The following is a 19,443-nucleotide window of genomic DNA, read 5'->3' as shown; positions in this document are numbered from 1 at the left end:
GCTGAAAGGATTGCCTTAAGTGCTCCAATAATAAATATTTCACTGCAACTTGAAAAATAATTTGTTAACTGTGCAAACCACCCTCTGTATATTGCAGACCATTAATGGTTCCCCTGCAGTAACTGTATGGAGCAACTTCTAAGAAAAAGACTTGTGCACTACAACTGAGATTAAACTGGAGCACCACATTTAGCTTCTTATTTAGAAACCCCTATCAGAGCCAGTAACACCATGAAGTGCCCCCGTTTTTCAGCTTCACCGTCTACAGTGGAATAAGAACTGCAAATCCAATGAGTCTGTACTACTTTTCCAAGTGTAGTTATACTCGGAGTCAAGAGGACCTGGCTTTTTCCAGTATTTTGCTGCCTGCTGGCCTGTATTTCTTCCTACAAAGAAAAACTCTGTTCTAGGAAACTACAAAAGCTTGAGATAATAATGGTTCTGAACAGAGAAGCTAATGTTTTTCTCTGAACCACATATGAAACTTATTCCAATGACAACACATCAAGATGAGTTCAGCACAACCAGCTGAAAAAGCTGCCCACAAAACTCAGAGGACATTTATAAAGCAAACAGGCATTGCCACAACGAGCTATCAGCCCCAGGCAGCACACCAAGCAATCCTGAACTGCCCACCACTACCCAGCACTGACCCACTGCACATCCCTCCTTACCCAAATCCTTCTATTCCAGGAGAGAGTCTGGTCTCCCAGCGTGACTGAGTGAGAAACTGTGCCTCAGAAACGACTGTTCAAGTGACAGCACCAGCCTACAAGTTCCTCTAGTTGCAAAACAAAAGCCACAGGAGTGACTCAAGTTCAAAAAGCTCCATAAAACAAAGAGAGAGAAAAAAAAAGTTAAAAAGAAGAGTATTTCCTTGTGCATACCTGCTGACCAGATGTCTGCTGCTTTTCCATGTACCAAATCTAGAGCAAGACCTCAGATCATTCTTTCCTTTTTTGTTTTCTTCACCAAAACTCAGATTACTTAAACTCTCTAAATGAGACCCAAAGTCAAGATACAAAACCCCTTAGGAATTCCAGCTTCTGGAGGCCTTTGAGATCACTTTACATTTTGTTAAAAGTAGGTTTGAATGAAATAGTCACATTTTTGGTGGGTTTTTTAAACCCAAAGAACCAAACCAAGAAAACACATCAATTTTTAATTTTCCCTCCTTATAGTTTACAAAATCTAAAGAGCCCTATGCCTTTGTTTCAACTTCAGTAGACTGGAATCGTCTATAGAAAACCCCCTCAGCCAGATGACTTGGAGCTCCAAGTCTCATCACTGTGCCACCCTCCCAGATGAGCAGCCCTGATGTCCTGGCTACCACCTCCCTCTGCTCCCTCAAGCCATGCTTCTGTGACAGTGAACCACACAGCACTTTCACCTCCCTAACCACAGCACAAGCCCTCATCCTCCACACAACCACTCACCCCAAAAGAATGGAACAGAGGAAGCCAGCTTTTATAGGCAAGGGGCCCCACGTCCAGTCTTTACTGGGCAAACATTTCTTATTCAGGGCGCACCAGCAGCAGCAGGACTCCAGGCTGACTCTCAGCCATAGGAGGATTTGCTTGGCCAGGAGGCAGCATTGCTCCTGCTGCTGTGAAGGGATGCTTGAGCTGCCAGCCATACCCCGGATGGCTCTGCTGCCACCAGCGTTTCCCCGGATGTGCTGGCCAGCCGCATGCTGCGGCAGGTAACCTCCCTGCTACTTCATCACTGCAAGTTTCTGCAAGCGGGGCCTCTAGTCTGACTTTGTCCCAAAACCTCTCACTGTGCCAGGGGTGTAGCTTAGTTCATACACTTGGAAGCGTGTACCAGCAGGGCAGCTGGCCCGCTCCCTGACAACTTCAGCAGAACAGATGCCAAATAAGTAATTGCTCTGTTTACCTGGCCAAAGAGGCAGCTCGGCCGGAGCACCTGTGCGGGGCTGAAAGACAGAGCTACGCGCAGTCGCGACCGACTGACGCTGGCGGCACAAACACTGACAACTCGGCCACTTTCAGGAATGCAGAAAGAATCCTGGCCTGGAAGCATCTACCACCCACTATGAAAGCAAGTGGCTGTTGGAACATCCGAAGAAAAAAAGTTACCTACAATACATATGGACACTTGAATCACATTATCGTGTTTTCCTAAACATGTGGCCACACTGCAGCTAGAGCAAAAGCTGGTCAAGGCTGGTGAGATCCTGCCAGGGACATCAGGGTACTGACTCTGGGAGCAGAGTTGGCTCATCTCACCCAGGATGGAACCTCTGTAGCCCAAACTCAGCCTGACTTTGCAACAGCCACAGTTTTTCTCCAAAGGTACGGCAGAGAGCTGGAGAAGCCTGCAGAAGTCGAGTCTGGGAAAGATAAGGCAGTCTTTAGACAGGCTAAAGTTTGTGTGCCAGCAGCCATCCTGTACCTGCAGTCCACGGCAGCTACAAAATCACTTTTTCCTTCCCTCAGCTCCACGTTTTGACAGATGAGCACAACACTTTGCCAAGTGCTTTAATTAGGGCCATTTCTTCCCAAGAAATAATTGCACAGGGCGAGGCTTTGAAACGCAGAGCAATGAGCAGGGCAGCCTTTGCTTTCCGTAGCTCACCCCATTAACCAGCCCCAAGATAGGACTAACCGTGGGATATGCATAAAACATCAGGAATCTCACCACATCCACACCCGAGGTTATTTACTATAATGCTTTTAATAGAGCCACCACCCGCCCAGGACAGGGCGCCTCTGAATGCGCTGGGCATCAGCCCGCGCTCACGCCGCTCCCCGGACGTGCGAGCCGCAGTTCTGGGCGTTTTTCCCGACCGCCGCAACGAGGGCACGGGGCCCGCCCCAGCGCGCCGAGCGAGCGCCCAACGCCGAGCGGAGAGAAGGGATTCCTGCAGTGCCCCCGCTGCGGCTCCCCCGGCTGCCGGGACAGGGAAAAGTTTCCCCGTGGAACGGACACTTCACAGCGGGAGCAGCACACACCCGGCACGGCTGCGGGCCCCCCGTGCCCTCGGCGGGACCTCCGCCCGGCCCCGCGGGAGCAGCGGCAAAGCGAGCGCCTTTCGCGGGCAGCAGCCGCTGACAGCGGCCCGGCCGAGACAAAGCGCCGCCCTCGGCAGCCGCCCGCCGCGGGAGGCGGGCCGGGACGGTGCGGGCGGCCCCAGCGCCTCTCCTACCTGTTACAGCTGATCCCCGCCGCCGCCACCCCCAGCATCCCGGCGGCCGCCGCTCCCGCCGCTCCCGCCAAGCGCTCCCCACCGGCGGCGGGCGGGGCCTCGCCGGGCCGCGGTAATGGCGCTGGGCGGCGCCGCCCGCCGCCGGGGGGCGCTCTCCGGCCGCGCCCCGCCCCGCTGCGCCCCCGCGCGGCGAAAGAGGGGAAGCACAGCCGGGAGATGGGATCCCAGCCCGGGAAAGAGCGGAGGCACCGCCGGGAGATGGGATCCACCGCCTAGCCCGGGAAAGAGGGGAGGCACCGCCGGGAGATGGGATATCAGCCCGGGAACGAGGGGAGGCACCGCCGGGAGATGGGATCCACCGCTCAGCCCGGGAACGAGGGGAGGTACCGCCGGGAGATGGGATATCAGCCCGGGAACGAGGGGAGGCACCGCCGGGAGATGGGATCCCAGCCCGGGAACGAGGGGAGGTACCGCCGGGAGATGGGATCCCAGCCCGGGAACGAGGGGAGGTACCGCCGGGAGATGGGATCCCAGCCCGAAAACGAGGGGAGGCACCGCCGGGAGATGGGATATCAGCCCGGGAACGAGGGGAGGTACCGCCGGGAGATGGGATCCACCGCCCAGCCCGGGAAAGAGGGGAGGCACCAGCAGGGCATGGGATCTCCCCGCACAGCCCGGGAAGCGGACGGGAGTCACTGCCGAGAGCTGGGGTCCCCCTCCCGCCGTGCTTCCCGCTGGGCCCGCGGGAGGGATCGTTCCTCTCCTCTCAGCCCTGCGGGACATGCGGCGGCCGGAACGCCCCGCAGAGTTACGCGAAGTAGGTGCCTGGGAGCGGCTCTTGCTGGTTTTGTTGTTTTCGGCTTTTTTTTTCTTTCTTTCTTTTTCCAGAACCGAAATTTGATGTCAGAACAATTCCAAGTATTTTCACTGTTTCCTACACGTGGTTGGGTAGTGCAGGGTAATTTGTAGCAAGGAAGCTGTCGCCACACCTCGAGGCGCCAAATATGCTTAGGTTACTTTTGTTGGAGCCAGAGTCTAGTTTAGATCAACATTATTTAAGCATGTAACAGCATTCATGAACAACGGCCTGGGGAAAGGCTAGCACCTCGGTCAGGCTCAGAAGTTTATAAAGTAAATGTAAGAAAGTTACCTCCAACGCTGCCAAACCTGGGGCTAAAACCTTCCACTTCACTTGGAGAGAAGTGACCTCATTCCAAGCAGGCAAGTTTCAAAGGCAGACTATTGGACAAATTAAAGGAGCATAATAGAAAAGGTGGTGTTATTGAGCTGTCTGTATTGCCAGTCATTGCTGTCCTTAATATCAGAACAAGGAAGTGGTGAGTTCGAATGAAAAATGCAAATATTTGCCTGCCAGGATTAAGGAAATATCTTTATGGCTCCAAGAAGACAGATCAAGGGAATATGTTAAACCAGTGAAGATCAGCATAGACAGGGATGAAATCAGAAAGAATAATTCAAATATGGAGCTCATCTACTTTGGTATCCATCAGAAACAGGAAAACAATGTAAATTTTGGGGACTATGATGCACAAAGGTATTTGATGGCTGTGCCAGAAGCATGTTTCTAGAGAGGCCTACAGCTGTAGAAACACAGACTGTCTGTAGTACTTTTGTTTATTTGTTATTTTTCTCCTTGGCAGGGTTCAGTTTTGCTTGCCAAGACGAGGAATCAAACACGGCAAGACTTTCACAGAGAATATATTTCTGCATAAAGAAGAAAATAGAATATATGGCTGAAAAGTGAAGGTGTGATATGCCAGAAGAGGGAGATGGGATCCTTCCCCTTTACTCAACATTGGTCAAGCCATACCTGGAGGGCTGAGCCTAGTTCTGGGCTTCCCAGTACAAGAGAGACATGGACATACTGGAAAGAACCCATCAAATGACCACTAAGATTATTTAGAGACTTGAGCACCTCTCCTGAGAGGAGAGACAGAGAGCTAGGATTGCTCAGCCCAAAGAAGATAAAGCTCAGAGACATCTTACCAATTAATAAAAATATCTGAAAAGAGAGGCTAAAAGGAAGACAAAGTCAGTATCTTTTTAGTGGAATCCAGTGACAGGAACAAAGGCAGGGGAAACAAACTGAAATATAGGAAGTTCTCTCTTAACATCAGGGAAATTTTCGCTGTGAGAGTGACTGAACACTCACAGAGGTTGTCTGTGGAGGCTGTGGAGTCTCCACCCTTGAAGGTATTCCATAACCATCTGGATGTGATACTAGGAATCTTATTGCAGATAGCCATGCTTGAACAGAGAGGTTGGACAAGTGACCTCCAGAGTTACCTGCCAACCTCAACAGTGGTGTGATTATGTTGAAAAACCAATCACACCACCCCTCAATTAAAACAATAAAAACCACAAAACAACCAAACCCAATCCCAAACCACTCACCCATTTTAACGGGTTTATCAGCAAAGCTTCCTTATATCATCTAAATAAGTAAGTACTCATTTCTGTGCCATGAGGAGGTAATATAACCCTTCTAGTTTTTTTCTAATCTGCTTTGGGCAGTCTGCCATTACTTGTAGGCAGCTTCATGGATGTCTTTAACTAACCTCAGCTTGTCTGCAAGGATTTCAGGGTCTCTCATTGCCGATCCTCCTGGGGAGCTGTACAAGGTGGCTGCCCCTGGCTGCTAAAGAGCAGCACCTCTGACCAGCACAGCCTGAAAAGGCAGGGAAGTGGCTGGGCAGGTGTGCGACTACCAGAGCCGCAGACTTCAAAACAGTAAACTCTGGAAATAATTAACAGGCAGTGCCAGCCGACAAGCGCAGCCGTTGTGGCGCTTCCTTTGGAGGGCACTTTAATGGATTTAACAGCAAGTGAATTGCATCATGTACAGTTTTCCAAGGCTTTTAAAGATGAAATCCCTAAAGCCTAGTTTGCTAGCAATATAATCTCAAAGTAGCAAAGGCATTCTCATAGAGAGTGGGAGAGCCTTCCCCAAACACTTACAAATGCCAAACACTAAGTACTAGCAGCTTTTGGAAACTCAAAGTACCAAGAAAAGCCAGGAATTCAGTTTCACTCCCCAGGCTGTCTGCACTTTGCAGCAAGTTTGCGCCTAGGGGGCTGATTTAAATTTTTGTTTTGTCTTGCTTTACAACAGAAATAACAATTCATAATTGTTATTAATTATCCATTACATAGCATTAGACCATGCTGGCATTCTAATTAACTTGTAACATTCAGTCCAGAATACTTAAGCAAGTAATTTAATAGAATTCACAAAGCACACACCACAGACTCATAAGGAGATCATTCCTTCCATTTCAGGATAATGCAGGCTATGGCGATTTTCTTCCTATGCAGTTTAAAGAAAATATGGTAGTCTGCCTACTTATTTCAGTTTACAAACCCATCACAAAGTTTTACATTCTGCTGCTAATGTACTTGGCATCAGGTACAGAAGTGCCATTATCCCCAGCAAGTCAGGAAATAGAGATGCTGAAATTAAATTCACAAAGGAAGCATGTGGCAAAGCAGAGAATTTGGACTCCATGTCTCCAGACCACCACATTAATCACAAAATTAATGCTGGTTTTTTTTTACTCTCATCTCTCCCTTTAAGACCAGAGTAAAATGCAGTTTTAAGTAGGCATATGCTTTTGATGTTCTGTTTCCAGACTTCTTTACTTTATTTTCCGTCACTGTTGAAATACCAAACTTATTGTACTGCAGCTGGCAGTGACACTTTAGTGACATGGACTCAGCAGCGCCAGGTTAACGGTTGGACTCTTTGATCTTCAAGGTCTTATGCAACCTAAGTGATTCTGTCACTCTTAAGTGACAGCACCGAGCTTTTACCTATACAGAGCTAAATGCATGATCAGCTTTGCTGACACTGAACAAGGCCATTATTGTAAGCCTGGGGAAGAAGTGAGAAAGGAAGGGTTATTGAGGACAGATGAGAAGGCAGCTGCTTGGTCAAAGAATTTGACTGCCTGTTTCTAATCACAGATATCAGCATCTTTACATCAAGTTCTTTTTCTGGAAATGAAGAAGTTTTTTATGATTTTGCCAGATTGGTATGAAGAGACATAAGCAACTTCTCAAATTCTAACTGTGGTACTTGCTCAAGCTTTTGCTTTCTTCCACAACTTAATGCAACTGCAGATGGTAGATTCATAGAATGGTTTGCATTGTAAGGGATCTTAAAGATCATGCAGTTCCAACCCCCCGGCCACCAGCCACAGGCAGGGATGTCTTGCACTAGACCAGGTTACTCAGATCCCCATCCAACCTGGCTTTGACTATTTCAAGGGATGGGACATCCACAGCTTCTCTAGGCAACAGTTCCAGGGCTCCACCACCCTCACAGTAAAGAATTTCTTTCTAATATCCAATCTAAGCCTATTCTGACTCTGAGAGCCTGTTAGCAGAGCAGCCCCATAGTTGTTTACCTTGATATAATAAATGGATTTAAATTGTAAACTGTGTAAGTGATCATGTCACACCTCCAAAGCTATGAAGCTAAAGTGACACTGAAGGAAGCTTTGACCATATAAGTAGGAAAAAATTTTGAATATATGGTGTCCAGCTAAATATTCTTAGCAAAGCTGTTAATGAATTAACAGGTGAAAAATTATTCAGGCTTCACATTTTTGCCCAACATTATTAACTCCACTAATCATTTGAATAAATAAGTTTTGACCACTATTTGATATCTCTAGAAACATTGCTATTATTAAAAGCAATATGTAGTTTGCTCAGAATACTGGAAGACATTTCAGTGATCATTCTGATATCCATATAAAACAAGTCAGATTTCTGCTTCATGCATTTTAGACACAGTATATTCGGCATCATTTTTTTTTGAAAAAGGGAAGGAGACTGGAAAACTTTTATTGATCAATCTCAAACCTCTGCAAAATTGATCAATAAAATTCCATGTTTATCATCATAAATTTCTGCTTCATGACAAGATTGGTACTTGTGCAGACACACTAAAAGGCTAAAGAAAAAACTTACAGCAGCACCACAAAACAGGTACTTTAAGAAATAATGACTTTTGGAGATCATGGTATTACTCTCACATTTTTTATAGTAAAAGTGTGTAATTTTTCTATTTCAAGCTTTTTGTCACTGCAATTCCCATCTTTCCCAGAATGTCACAGAACCTATCCTTAGCTTTCCTGCATTTTCTGAAAATCCTCTTCCTGCAAGATATCCACTATCCCCCACCACTGCAATAAACTGGTTTAACCAGTTTCCAAGAGAAAGGCTGGTGGGTAGTCAGGGCAGGGACAGAGAGCTGCCACCTCAACAACTGTTGAGGTGCTGTTGGTGCTGTTTAGGGTCTTTTATCACCACCATCTGCTTTTCTCTGTTGCAGAGGCTGTAGCCCTCTCCCACTGGAGCAGAGGGACCACCCCTTGCAAAGGTGGGCAGCTTCACCTGGACTGCTACAGCTGCAGGTTTAAGCCAAAGCTGTGACTAGATGCGAGAGGAATATTAACTAGTCTGTATAAATACATGGATGCTTAAGCCAAAATGATGTGATTGGCCTTCTCCCTTGGCAGGAGTAATGCTGAGCATCAGCAACTTAACTCTACAAAGGACAGTAATAACAGTAAAACAGTATTTGGGTAAAAGCCATTTTCTGAAGATATATAATAGTTTCTATGCTTTTTATTTTTGAGATGCTCTGCATGCTGCAAAGGGCAAGAGAGCCAAGAGCTAATACCTACCTCCCCTCCGGAAACTGTCTGAGTGTTCTCAGAACAAGCTTCGATTTTCAGGCAATGAAACAATAATCCCCACTTAAAGCCTGTGCTCATACACAGCTGCTATCTAGTGTCTATCAATTTAAAACACTTTCAAAGGCTGGTGTGGGAGGACTGGGACTGTGCCCATGCCCAAAAGAGCACACTGTTTTTGACACTGATTACATTTACCTTGGATTCTTAAGAAGCTTTTAGGCTGACAGTTAAAAAAAAAAAAAAATTGCCACTACTAAGGCATGCTGATTTGTTGGAGCAGTAACTGATGTTCATTTCCATACTTTCTGCAACCCTCCTCTCCTTCATGTCTAATATTGTCAGATTGCTGGTGACAATCTAGTAACACATTTGAAGTCACTTAAATGAGCTTTTAATTCTTTTTTTAAAAAAAAAAAAAACTCTTTAACAAACCAATTTATTTTCTGTTCACCCAGAAGAATCTATTGCTGTAGTTGCCTTCCAAAACAGAGGCTGTGGATACTATACCAGATCCATAAAATCTCTTCAATATAATGGTAGAAAGTGCTTGTTTTCTACCTACCACCTGAGTAGCATTTTCTCAGGTAAGAACAGGCATTCAGGGAAAAGAAAAGGCACTCTGTTGAGTAAAGGTGAATTTTATTGAAGTGATGGCCACATGAAAAGGCCATCAAAGACATATTTCCAAACAAAATACTTATCTATCCAGACTAGCAATTCTGGAATTACTACAACAAATATATTTTTATCTCTTCATACATTCGGTTTCTCAGCTTGTGAGTAGTGACTGCTATTTGCAAGGCTTCTAAGGGAGCTATTTTCACAGTACCAACAATAGTAAAACTAGCAGGTAGTTTAGGAAGTACTGGTGCACTGGGTGAAGCTAAGGCATAACCCAAATGAAGCATGTATGTTTAAGCTGGCTTCAAAGTCACTTAGTACAAAGTAAGGAGAATTTTTAGGCATTCCTCCACAATTTCTTATATATCATCTCTTACCACAGCAAATAGATGAAGGGAGATAGATGAAGGAGGATTTAAATTTAGAAAGTAATAGAATCCTGTATTCTCACAGTTATACTTTGGGGAAGGAGGTTCATGAAAGAAAAAAAACAACCTTACTCTCCTTCAACTGGCCACAAGTATACAACAGCCTGACAAGCTCTGATCTTCCTGTCTTTCAGCTGGAGCACTTTTTGCTGCAAAGATGAGTCTGCCTTCTGGATAAAAGGGAAAATGAAAGACATATAACCCATTTCTAAGTCAGCATTAGACAGCTGAAAATTCAGCCACAGTGCAGGTTTGGGAATGCTGAATCACTCCAATTTTTGGTTTTTACTTAATATATAATCTGTATAGTGACAGCAGAATTACTATTATTATTATTATTATTATTATTATTATTAATTATTATTCCCTTCCTTATGCTTGGGTTGAAGGCAGCTGTTAAAAGATAAAAAATGGTCCTAAGCTTATAAACATTTTGGGCAAGGATGATATTTTCTGTGAAAAATTCTAATAAGTGTGGCACTGTAAAGGAAACAAAAAGAACCAGAAAGCAAAGTCAGCACAGTGCTCTTCTAAAAAAGAGCACCACAGTATATCAAGAAGCAGCAGTACTAGTTAAAACTTTAAACTGCTTTTTCAAAGCAAATCACAGCTACAATGCTGTACATTAAAATGCAAATATGATATAAAAAGTTCTCTATGCAAAATAATTCTGTTTCCAGTTCATGTTCTTCAATGCCATTTACTTTAATGTCTGTTAAACTTTATTTTCTTACAGTTTATTGCCACATAGGTAAGTTCTGGCAATCTTAGCAACAGAAAACAGTTTATTAACAGTTATTAAAATATTTTTACATTAATTAAGATCTCTATCTTTAATTGTAAAAAAAATATATTAATGCAAGTTATTCACTCCATTCATAAGTATGGTACTCAAATTTTACTAAAAACAGTGAGCATGCAACTCAGACTTGAAAGAAGTCAATAAGCAACTGGTATTTCATACAGCCAGTGATATATGTTACTTGCACACCTTTATTCACAGCTTACAATGTTCAATAATTTACACTTCTGAAATATGTGCATTTTAAGAGGAACTTGTCACAGCTCTTAAGCAATAGCAGAGACTAAATAATGTCAGCTGCAAACGGAGTATGAACTGAGTGAGACAAAGCCATACCCTTCTACTCATGTGCTTCCATTGTTAAAATCACAGCAGGAGGATGACTAGCACTTACTTTTATACATGCTTCAAATCTCTCCTGTTGCTGTTTTGGCATTTTTCTGAATGACATTAACCAAATCCAGCTGATTACGGAGTTGGAATCCAGTATCTGAGATCTGGTCCAAATCATTCCAAAGGCAAATGCAAGAAAGCCCAAACACAGCCTCCTGTTTGCTACCTACAGACACCTGAAAGACTCGTCCCTCACACTATTGTTGATCAGTTCTATGCCCTGAAAATCCAGCGAGGATGTTTTCCCCAGTAGCACAAACCATAAAGGTTCCAGTTAAAATATATATTGGAGAAGAAGAAAATAGAAGTGCTTAAGACAGTGGAAAAGATGTAAAATTCCTAAATAAAGCCTGTTGGCTTTGTTGATTGTGTACTGAAATGTATACAAGCAAAAAATTAAACCAAAAGCAAACTTACTGAACAGTTTATTCTTAACATGTTGCCATTCTGCTATTCATATGTTCAGATTAATCTCAGCCTGAAATAAGGCAATATTAAAGGAACAAGCATAATTTCCTCAGAGCTAAGGTAGATAGGAAAGGAAGAACTCTATTTAGTATTTGTATGGGTACCAGGGAAAGACTCTCTGTAAAACAACACAGAGAATATGAAAATACGAGTGAAAAAGACAGGAAGACTGGTTTAAACATAAGCAGGATTCAAATACATGTGTATGTTTTTAAAACTTTACAAATAAATTAAGATGGTGAAAGGCAATATGGACTGTATAAGAGAAAAGACAACTGAAATTAAAAAGAGGTGCTGTGTTGATAATAGAAGAAGAGATGGTAGAAATTTATTTTTCTTGGAAAAACCTTTAACATTCTGTTGAGCAACCTGGAACAGAGATCATCTCATCTGTGCAAATATCTGTGCAAACAATGTACACACACAGGTAAGGGAGAGAATAAGATCTTCAATCAGTAGAACATTTAAAAATGCATCTATTGAAAAAAACTTCATTCTTTACTCTCAGAACTTAAATATTAGGAGTCTGACCTGTGGGCTCAGATTCATTCTTTAGTGTCTTCACTATGACTAAGTCAATATGAGTAGTCTTGCCATCCAATTAGAGACATCATTACAGTAACGGAACATTTCTTCTTGGTCTTTCCCACAAACTTCCAACCTCAGATTAAAAAGCCCTAGCTTAAGTCTTTCTCATGAAGCTTCAGCTCACTTAGGACCTCTGAGTCTTGAGTATTATCCTAAGGCTTCCATAGATGCCATTAATCTCTATCTACTACAGTACCATGCTCAGGTGTGACAAGCACTGTATTTCGTACAGATTTTTGCACCCTCTACATTTTGTGAAGTGTTGCCTTCATGTTCTGCAAAAGTGAAATAATTTAAGAAAGACAACAACTTTAAAGCAGAAAATGCCCTGTTTCTTAATTATCTTACATTTTGTAGCTATCACAAGAGAGGAAATTTAAATTTCTTAAATGTGCAGAGTAACACTAACCATAAAGATTAGCTAGCTGACAGTGATATGTGAAAGCAACTGTAAACACTTTTAAATGCTTAAAATCTAAACTCTAGCTATTCCAGTTAATAAAAGGTCAAACTTTTAAACTGATATCAAAACAACTATCACAGACTGACAAATTCTGTTTCCAAGCTGTTTGCAATGAATTTGTCACTTCTAATAGTTCTTATTATCAGCTTTGACATTTACAAGAAGAATAGTTCACTGCTGCCAGAGCATAACATAGGACCATCTTTCAGAGCTACTGCAGGCTTCTTTCTTAGTGGAGCCTAAAAAGCTGAAAAAAATCACACAAAAATAAAACCCTGTAGTTCAATGCTACAACACCAACAGATCTACAGTAAGATTTCTCAGTTTTGCAGTTGTGGAATGTTTTTAAAGGTTCAGTGTTTCCACTGTTTTATCGAAGTCCTGACCAGCTGTGGAGGTACGAAGCCCATCCAGAAGGCCGTGAGGTACTCTCTTCTTCACCTGAAGGAGGAAGAAAAACATATTTTATATTATGTTAGACATCTATTATGTTAGACAGTGCATCATTTGGATACATATCCTTGCCCCAGTTCCTTCCCTTTATCCTTTTTCAAACACTGTCCTCAAGCTTGCTGAAAAAGGAATTCATTCTTGGGCTGACATAGATATGGATTGTACCACCAAGTCCACTTTACTATGGGTATTTAAGAATGTCTGAAAAAGGTAATTTATCACCATTCTCCAGAAAAATCCAGAACAACATCAACATACTACGATCTTAACTTACATCTTGTTTTTCCAAATGCACAGCCTATCATGGAATGCAATACTTGGAACACTTCCCTTTTTAATGTAATTTTTTTCACAAGTTTTAAATTTTGATATGTACATGTGTTGCTTACTGTTTATATTAATTCTACAATAAAATATAGGTCACTTGCTAATGACATACAAGCTACAGCTACTGTCATTGAGAAGTGACAAACAACCCCTTAAAAAGCCTCTAAGGGAACAAATGCTGAGAGTATTTGAAGCATTAGCAGAACATTACTGTACACAGAAATCCTGTGTTAATTTCTTGCAAATGCCTAAGTCTTTTTATGTCTTTCCCTACTTCCTTTATTTCTTCAACAAAGAGCATATTTTAAGATATCTTTAAATGTATTATATTTAAACTAATATTAGCTCTGCAGTACTGCCTTGACAGGAGCACTTTAGTTATCTGTTTAGAACATCTGCAAAGAAAATAATTCAATTATTATATACCTCTATTTTGACAAAAAAAAAACTCTACTAAAAACATGAACACATTAAATTTTTCAATTTATCACTGTCTTTGTAAAAGGTGAATGTTTCAGAAGATTTATATTTTATGTCAATTTTACAGTATTTGTTCTGTTTATTGAAAACTAAATAGTAACTTCCTAACAAAGAAAATGGTTTTATGACTAGTTCATTGGCATTATGATACTAAGTTTTGTTTTTTCTCAAAGGTCTACACAACAGACAGCACAGAACTATTCTTTTCCTTTTTCACTTTTCCTCTTTTTTTGTGACAATGTTTTGAACACCACCTACCTTGGGCAATTGCAACCAGCTTCCCCTTCTCTTCAGGGCTGAGTTGCAACATGGTGTCTATGACTGGGAGCAGCCGTTCCTTCTCACTTCCTGATTTCAGAAATATGAACTGCAATAGAACATTCTTCAAGTATTCTAGATTAGCCACAGACTTTTCTCTCTCTTGGTTTCTTTCCAATCTTCTTATTTCATTCTTAAGAAGCTGCAAATGAAGAAAAAAATACATAATACTGCTTGCCTCACTTAATGAAAAATTGAACAAAGGTCTTTTGAAGATGTAAAAACTGAATTGTGTAGCTTGCTTCAAAAAGACTAATGCATGTTTAGCAACATATTCAGGACAAATATTCAGTGAAAATTAAAATATATGATAATGTAGTAAGAAATAACTTATGACAAAAAATACCCTTTTTGGATAAAATTTGTGCAGTATAGAGCTAAAATATCAGTGATAAAAGAGTTGTAACAGTAGAACAGTTAAATAACTCAGAAATCTGATTATATTAATTTAAAAGCATTTTAGAAAAGAAAGCTTAGTACATTTAGAAATGGCTTCAGAAAGCTCACTCATACATTAGTTCAAGTCTTCTTTTAACTTAAGACAGCTAAAACAGGTTAAAGAAAGAAAACAGACAATGCTTCCCTTGAAACTTACTGCTTTTATCTAGTGACCCTTTATTAAACATTAAACTTCCCAACTCCTGAAGTTTTTTTGTAGAAGCTTTTACTCCAACACTCTTCACCCCCTTCCCCTCAGCCAACTAGAAACTGTGATGGAAAAAAACCCAAAAAAACTGAAGTATACTCTGGAAGCACTAATTAGACCTGTGGAATAAAAGCCCCTCCTAAATTATGTTTTATATCACCAAAATTTTATAGACTAGGATTTTCTGAAAGATATTTGGTCTAAGAAACAGACCATGGAAATTAGAGCTGTCCCCACATCTCCTGTGTGCCTGCTAACCTTTATTTGTTCCATTAGGATTGCATTGGTTGCTTCTGATTCACGAAGTAATTCATTCAAGTGATCAGCACTCTTAGCTGTTGTGTTTAGTTTCTGAATCAGCTCATCCTTGGTGAGATCTGCTTGCCACTGAGATGGTTCTGGAATTAATTAGAAAAGAAAACTAAGAGAAGGAAAATGCACTTGCATCTACTTCATACTAACTTAACATCAGGACTTGATTAACGTAGTTTCTTATGAACAAAATTCATGCAAAGTCAGAGTGCAGACTTAATGCACTCTGGAGTGCACTTAATGCACTTAGTGCAACATGAATGCTGCTGCTGCATGCTTATTTTCTGATCTATTTCTGTTTATATATTAGAAGAGGATTGGTAAAATAGTTCTAGAGTACCTCAAGATACATGGTTTTAACTTATTCCTTGTTTCCTACCCATAAATAGAGATTTTCAACATCTATTCATTAAGTGTTCAGTAGAATTTTAAAACAAGATTATATGACACCATGTATTTTTCTGGTTTTTGGGGACTCCTAAAACATTCTTTTTCATGCTGGATTTCCCTTTCCTAGAAAAAAAACTTATGAATAAAGTACTTCTAAGAAGCCTCATTAAGATAAACAGAAATTTTATCCTTTTACTAACGGGGTTATATCAGCACTTAACTGTCCCTAGTAGAGACTTATCCAGAATACAAAAATTTCTGTAATTATTCACTGACTTGCTCACCCAGTCTTTTCACTTTAAAAGCTCAGTTATATGACATCTTTAAATCACTAAAACCTGTAGAGATGTCCTACTGTAAGTCCTTAATCAATGAAAAGACTCCTGCAAAAGTTCAGGACAGTGTAAGCTCAGTGGCACTTGACTAGACTTGTGTCTTGCACTAAAAGCATGAAAACACAATGCTCTAAAATATTTAGAGGGCGCAAACTTCTGCCACCTATGTAGGCAAGCACTTCTGAAAGCCATATTCTACCTACCAGGCTTTGCTTCTGGTGAGTTCAGCAGTTGCTCCAAGGATTGAACATAGGTGCTGGCTGAGGACACAGACTCTGTGTCTGTTGTTTCCATACCTTCTCCCTCTTCCCTAGCCACAGTGTGCACATCGAGCACAGGAAGGTCAGTGTTCCGCCGCTCTCTCAAGCTCTTCGTTGCCAGATTTGCAACAGCTGGACCTGAAAGATACTTACTGATGTTCGTATCAGAATGAAATTGGGAGGGCTATTTGCTAGGTGTGACTGTCTCAGATTTTTTTATATACCACTCACAGTCTTCAAAATGCCAGGGAAGGTGAAACCAAAAGAAATAACCAGATACGCATATAACATTTATAATGGAAAAATACAGCCTTTCACCTCCAAATGGCCATTCCAATTAAAGTCTGGTTCTAAACCCAAACTTGATTGGCAATATTTATTTCAGTAACTGTGAAACCTTCATGTACATCTCCCTGAAGATGTGTTTTAGCTATGGTAAGAGTAACAAATACCTTTAATGCAAAATAATTTGCTTTTGCTTCAACCAGTCCTGTGGGAGGTGTAAATTGTTACTGTGTGCATGATCCTTCTACTTCATTAACAACTGAGCAACTTTTTAAACTGTTACTGCTACTTGGTAAATGTCCAATTACATCCTGATTAGAAACTTTACAGATATCAAAATAGCACTTGAGATTGAAGACATTCAAATCTTAAATTGGAAGAAGGATCAAATAGCAAGTATAATAAATAGCATGTGTACAAATAACAAACATTCTTAAAATAGCTTCTAAAACACTTTAGCTTTACACTTCATACTTGAGGCAGATGTCCAGCATGCTCCAAAACCTGAGACAATATGATAAGAACACCAAACATTTACAAAGTAATTTCCCTCCATCTGTCTGATACTGCAGATACTGCAGAATAGGTATCACTGGTGCAGATTCTAGAACAGAATAGTTCCAGTCCGAAATGACCAACAACTGAGGAATCTATAGGATAGCTATGAGGTTGCCCTCAGCCTGCTTTCTTCCAAACTAGACCAACCCAGAGTCCTCAGCTGCACCTCATAGGACAGTCCTTCCTGTCCTTCCACTATTTTTGTTGCCCTCCTCTGGATACATTCAAGGACTTTAGGATTCTGAAGCAACAGTATATAATAAAAAAGATGCATTCCTGACTTGGGATCTGTGGACTGATACAGCATGCTGCAGATTTCCCAGAACAAGTTGCTGGTGATTTTCCAGAATCAAACACTGTAAGCACATTTTAGCTTCAGTCTGAGGTACACAAATTTCTAAGCAACCCATGGAAACCTGGTATTCTGACTGGAAATTACCTCTAGTGCTTGGTTCACTCTTGAGTTGGAAGAGCTGAGCTTCTACTCTGGAGAGCTGCTGCTGAAGTGTCTCTACTGTCTTCCTGTGCTCTTCTTGCAGATTCCTGACCTGATCTCTGAAATTGTTCCGGAGAGCTTCATTCTGGGCTGTCAGCTGACTCAGTGCCTGGGCATGTTCTGTTTTGATGACCATGTTCTCAGACTGTATTGTGCAGAGTCTGAAAACAGTGCATGCACAAACAGTAAGACACAAGCAGTAAAACAGTGTAAGTTTTACATTTCAAAATTTTTACAGTTTGAGGCAGTTTTCAATTTTCATGTGTATGATTATCTTAGAACTATGTGTGCAACTCTTTCTCATTTGAAGTCCTCTTCTTACAGGGAAACTCTGAGACTGAAGAAGGTACACATTACTTATTATATGAATGCACTGTGCTATATAAACTTGACTTCCATTTCAGAACAAAATATTCAGACATCTTTGGGAAATAATGAAAGACTTAAGAGACCCTGTGGTCTAAACATTCTTAAATTCTAAAATTGCATCATGACTGTTTATAGGATCATACAGGGCATGTAATTTATACTCCACTTCCTATAACATTTATTTACAAAGCACTTACTTGGGACTTCTAAAATGTACCTTTCTAAGAAGGTAAGTTTATTTTTTTTAAACCTCAACTTTCAGTGAAGAGTGTAGCTGTTAGCAAGAAAAATGACAGTAACTCATCAGTTGTACTTGGTTTGCAGGTATTCCAGAAGCACACCAAAATTTTCACAAGCAATTAAATACATTAAAAAATAATAATATATAATACAGACATGGTATATTATAATAAATAAATAAATAATAAAGTCATAAGTAATTAAATAAATGCATTTATGGGAAAACTAAGCCCAGGACTTACCCTTATAAGCATACACACTTAAACAGAGCCCGAGCAGAAAAGACCAGTGTTTAGGTATAAAGGGAAACTACTCTGAAATGGGTTCTTTCCAGAAAAATGCAGAACATAAATTTGGTTGACTACAGTAAATTATTATGTAGCTATCAGGAACAGATAAAACTGTACAAAGACAGTGACAAGAAGTCAACAGTTCCTAATATCAATCAGTAATTTCAAATTAATACTTCATGTGAATATCTTTGTACCCTAAATGGAGAAGAAAAGACAATGATAGACTCTTTTTGTGGAGCTCAGGTATTAGATACTCATGTGACTTTAAAAGGAGTGATACAGATTAAACAGATTCCATTCACTTTGGAAGAAAAATATAGCAAATTAAGCCTCTGGCAAGCAAAAACTTAAAATACAGTACTTTCTGTAAGAAAGGCACTTAGTGGACAAGAACTGGGTATTTTGTCAATAAACTTGTTTGCTTTACATATAGCTATCTTATTTTTTTTTAATAGGAAACATCCATAAAATTTAGTAGAGTGGTACAACACAAATGTGGTGCTGGGCATTAGACTTAAAAGTAGTCAGTGTGCTTAAAAAGTGTTCATTTTTAGATCTGATAGTTACGAGGTAGGTTTGCAAAAATCTCCAATTCCCCCATCATCTACTATTTCACTGTCATTGTGGAAGCTTCTAATGGCTTGTGAAAAATAGCAAACAATCCTTTTGAAATTCCTTTAACTTTCTCAACAACATGCCTTTTCTTTGTGAAGTACAGTTATAGGCTTTCACATGCTGAGGTCTTAAAATTCAAACAAAATAAAATATCCATATCTATTCATCAGCAGACCATACTTTTCACGGAGTTCTGCTTCTTTTGCAACAGTCTCTTGAAGCATCTTATTGTGTCTTTCCAGCAGGGTGTCATGCTCAGACTGCAATGCCTGGAGTTCAGATGCATTCATCTGTGAATTATGCTGAGCATCTTGAAGCTTAACTTTAAGTTGATCTATCACCATTTCCAACTGTTCCCTGCACGTGGAAGAAAAAGAAATACACAACATGCATTTAAAATAACTACAT

The 19,443-nt window shown here is 40.9% G+C and overlaps 3 protein-coding genes across 8 annotated transcripts in view; 1 reads left to right on the top strand and 2 right to left on the bottom strand.

Annotated features, from left to right (window-relative positions):
• Nucleotides 1-3,292, bottom strand: part of LIMS1 (LIM zinc finger domain containing 1) — a 67,655-nt gene extending 64,363 nt beyond the window's left edge. Inside the window, exon 1 of one of the 3 annotated variants that reach the window (XM_077781555.2) lies at nt 3,170-3,292. In XM_077781555.2, coding sequence (XP_077637681.1) covers nt 3,170-3,207 — 38 coding nt within the window. In that variant the 5' untranslated portion in view covers nt 3,208-3,292. The remainder of the gene's footprint in view (nt 1-3,169) is intronic. The other 2 variants (XM_085583554.1, XM_085583588.1) reach the window with 2 other exon arrangements.
• Nucleotides 3,293-3,316: 24 nt separating this feature from the next.
• LOC144248897 (uncharacterized) lies at nt 3,317-9,297 on the top strand. Of its 3 annotated transcripts, none has more exons than XR_013342081.2 (2): nt 3,317-3,552; nt 4,831-9,297. XR_013342081.2 is itself a non-coding variant. In XM_085583609.1 (2 exons), the coding sequence occupies exons 1-2, from the start codon at nt 3,566-3,568 to the stop codon at nt 4,932-4,934; spliced, it is 525 nt and encodes a 174-aa protein (XP_085439735.1). In that variant the 5' UTR covers nt 3,562-3,565; the 3' UTR covers nt 4,935-9,297. The 3 variants fall into 3 exon arrangements, 1 of the variants encoding a protein (XP_085439735.1); XR_014956306.1 differs by having other exon boundaries at nt 4,058-9,297; XM_085583609.1 differs by lacking the exon at nt 3,317-3,552 and adding an exon at nt 3,562-3,986.
• Nucleotides 9,298-9,517: 220 nt separating this feature from the next.
• GCC2 (GRIP and coiled-coil domain containing 2) overlaps nt 9,518-19,443 on the bottom strand; it is a 29,622-nt gene continuing 19,696 nt past the window's right edge. For both annotated transcript variants that reach the window (XM_021545530.3, XM_085583393.1), the window contains 6 exons: nt 19,216-19,392; nt 17,462-17,679; nt 16,123-16,317; nt 15,141-15,280; nt 14,177-14,378; nt 9,518-13,099 (listed from right to left, as the gene is read on the bottom strand). In XM_021545530.3, the coding sequence (XP_021401205.2) occupies nt 13,029-13,099; nt 14,177-14,378; nt 15,141-15,280; nt 16,123-16,317; nt 17,462-17,679; nt 19,216-19,392 (1,003 nt within the window). In that variant the 3' untranslated portion in view covers nt 9,518-13,028. The remainder of the gene's footprint in view (nt 13,100-14,176; nt 14,379-15,140; nt 15,281-16,122; nt 16,318-17,461; nt 17,680-19,215; nt 19,393-19,443) is intronic.

The sequence above is a fragment of the Lonchura striata genome, chromosome 1 (genome assembly GCF_050655825.1).
Source record: "Lonchura striata isolate lonStrDom1 chromosome 1, ASM5065582v1, whole genome shotgun sequence".
In the NCBI taxonomy this organism is placed as follows: domain Eukaryota; kingdom Metazoa; phylum Chordata; class Aves; order Passeriformes; family Estrildidae; genus Lonchura; species Lonchura striata.
The sequence above is the reverse complement of the archived record's forward strand: the minus strand, read 5'-3'. Positions and strand labels throughout refer to the sequence as shown.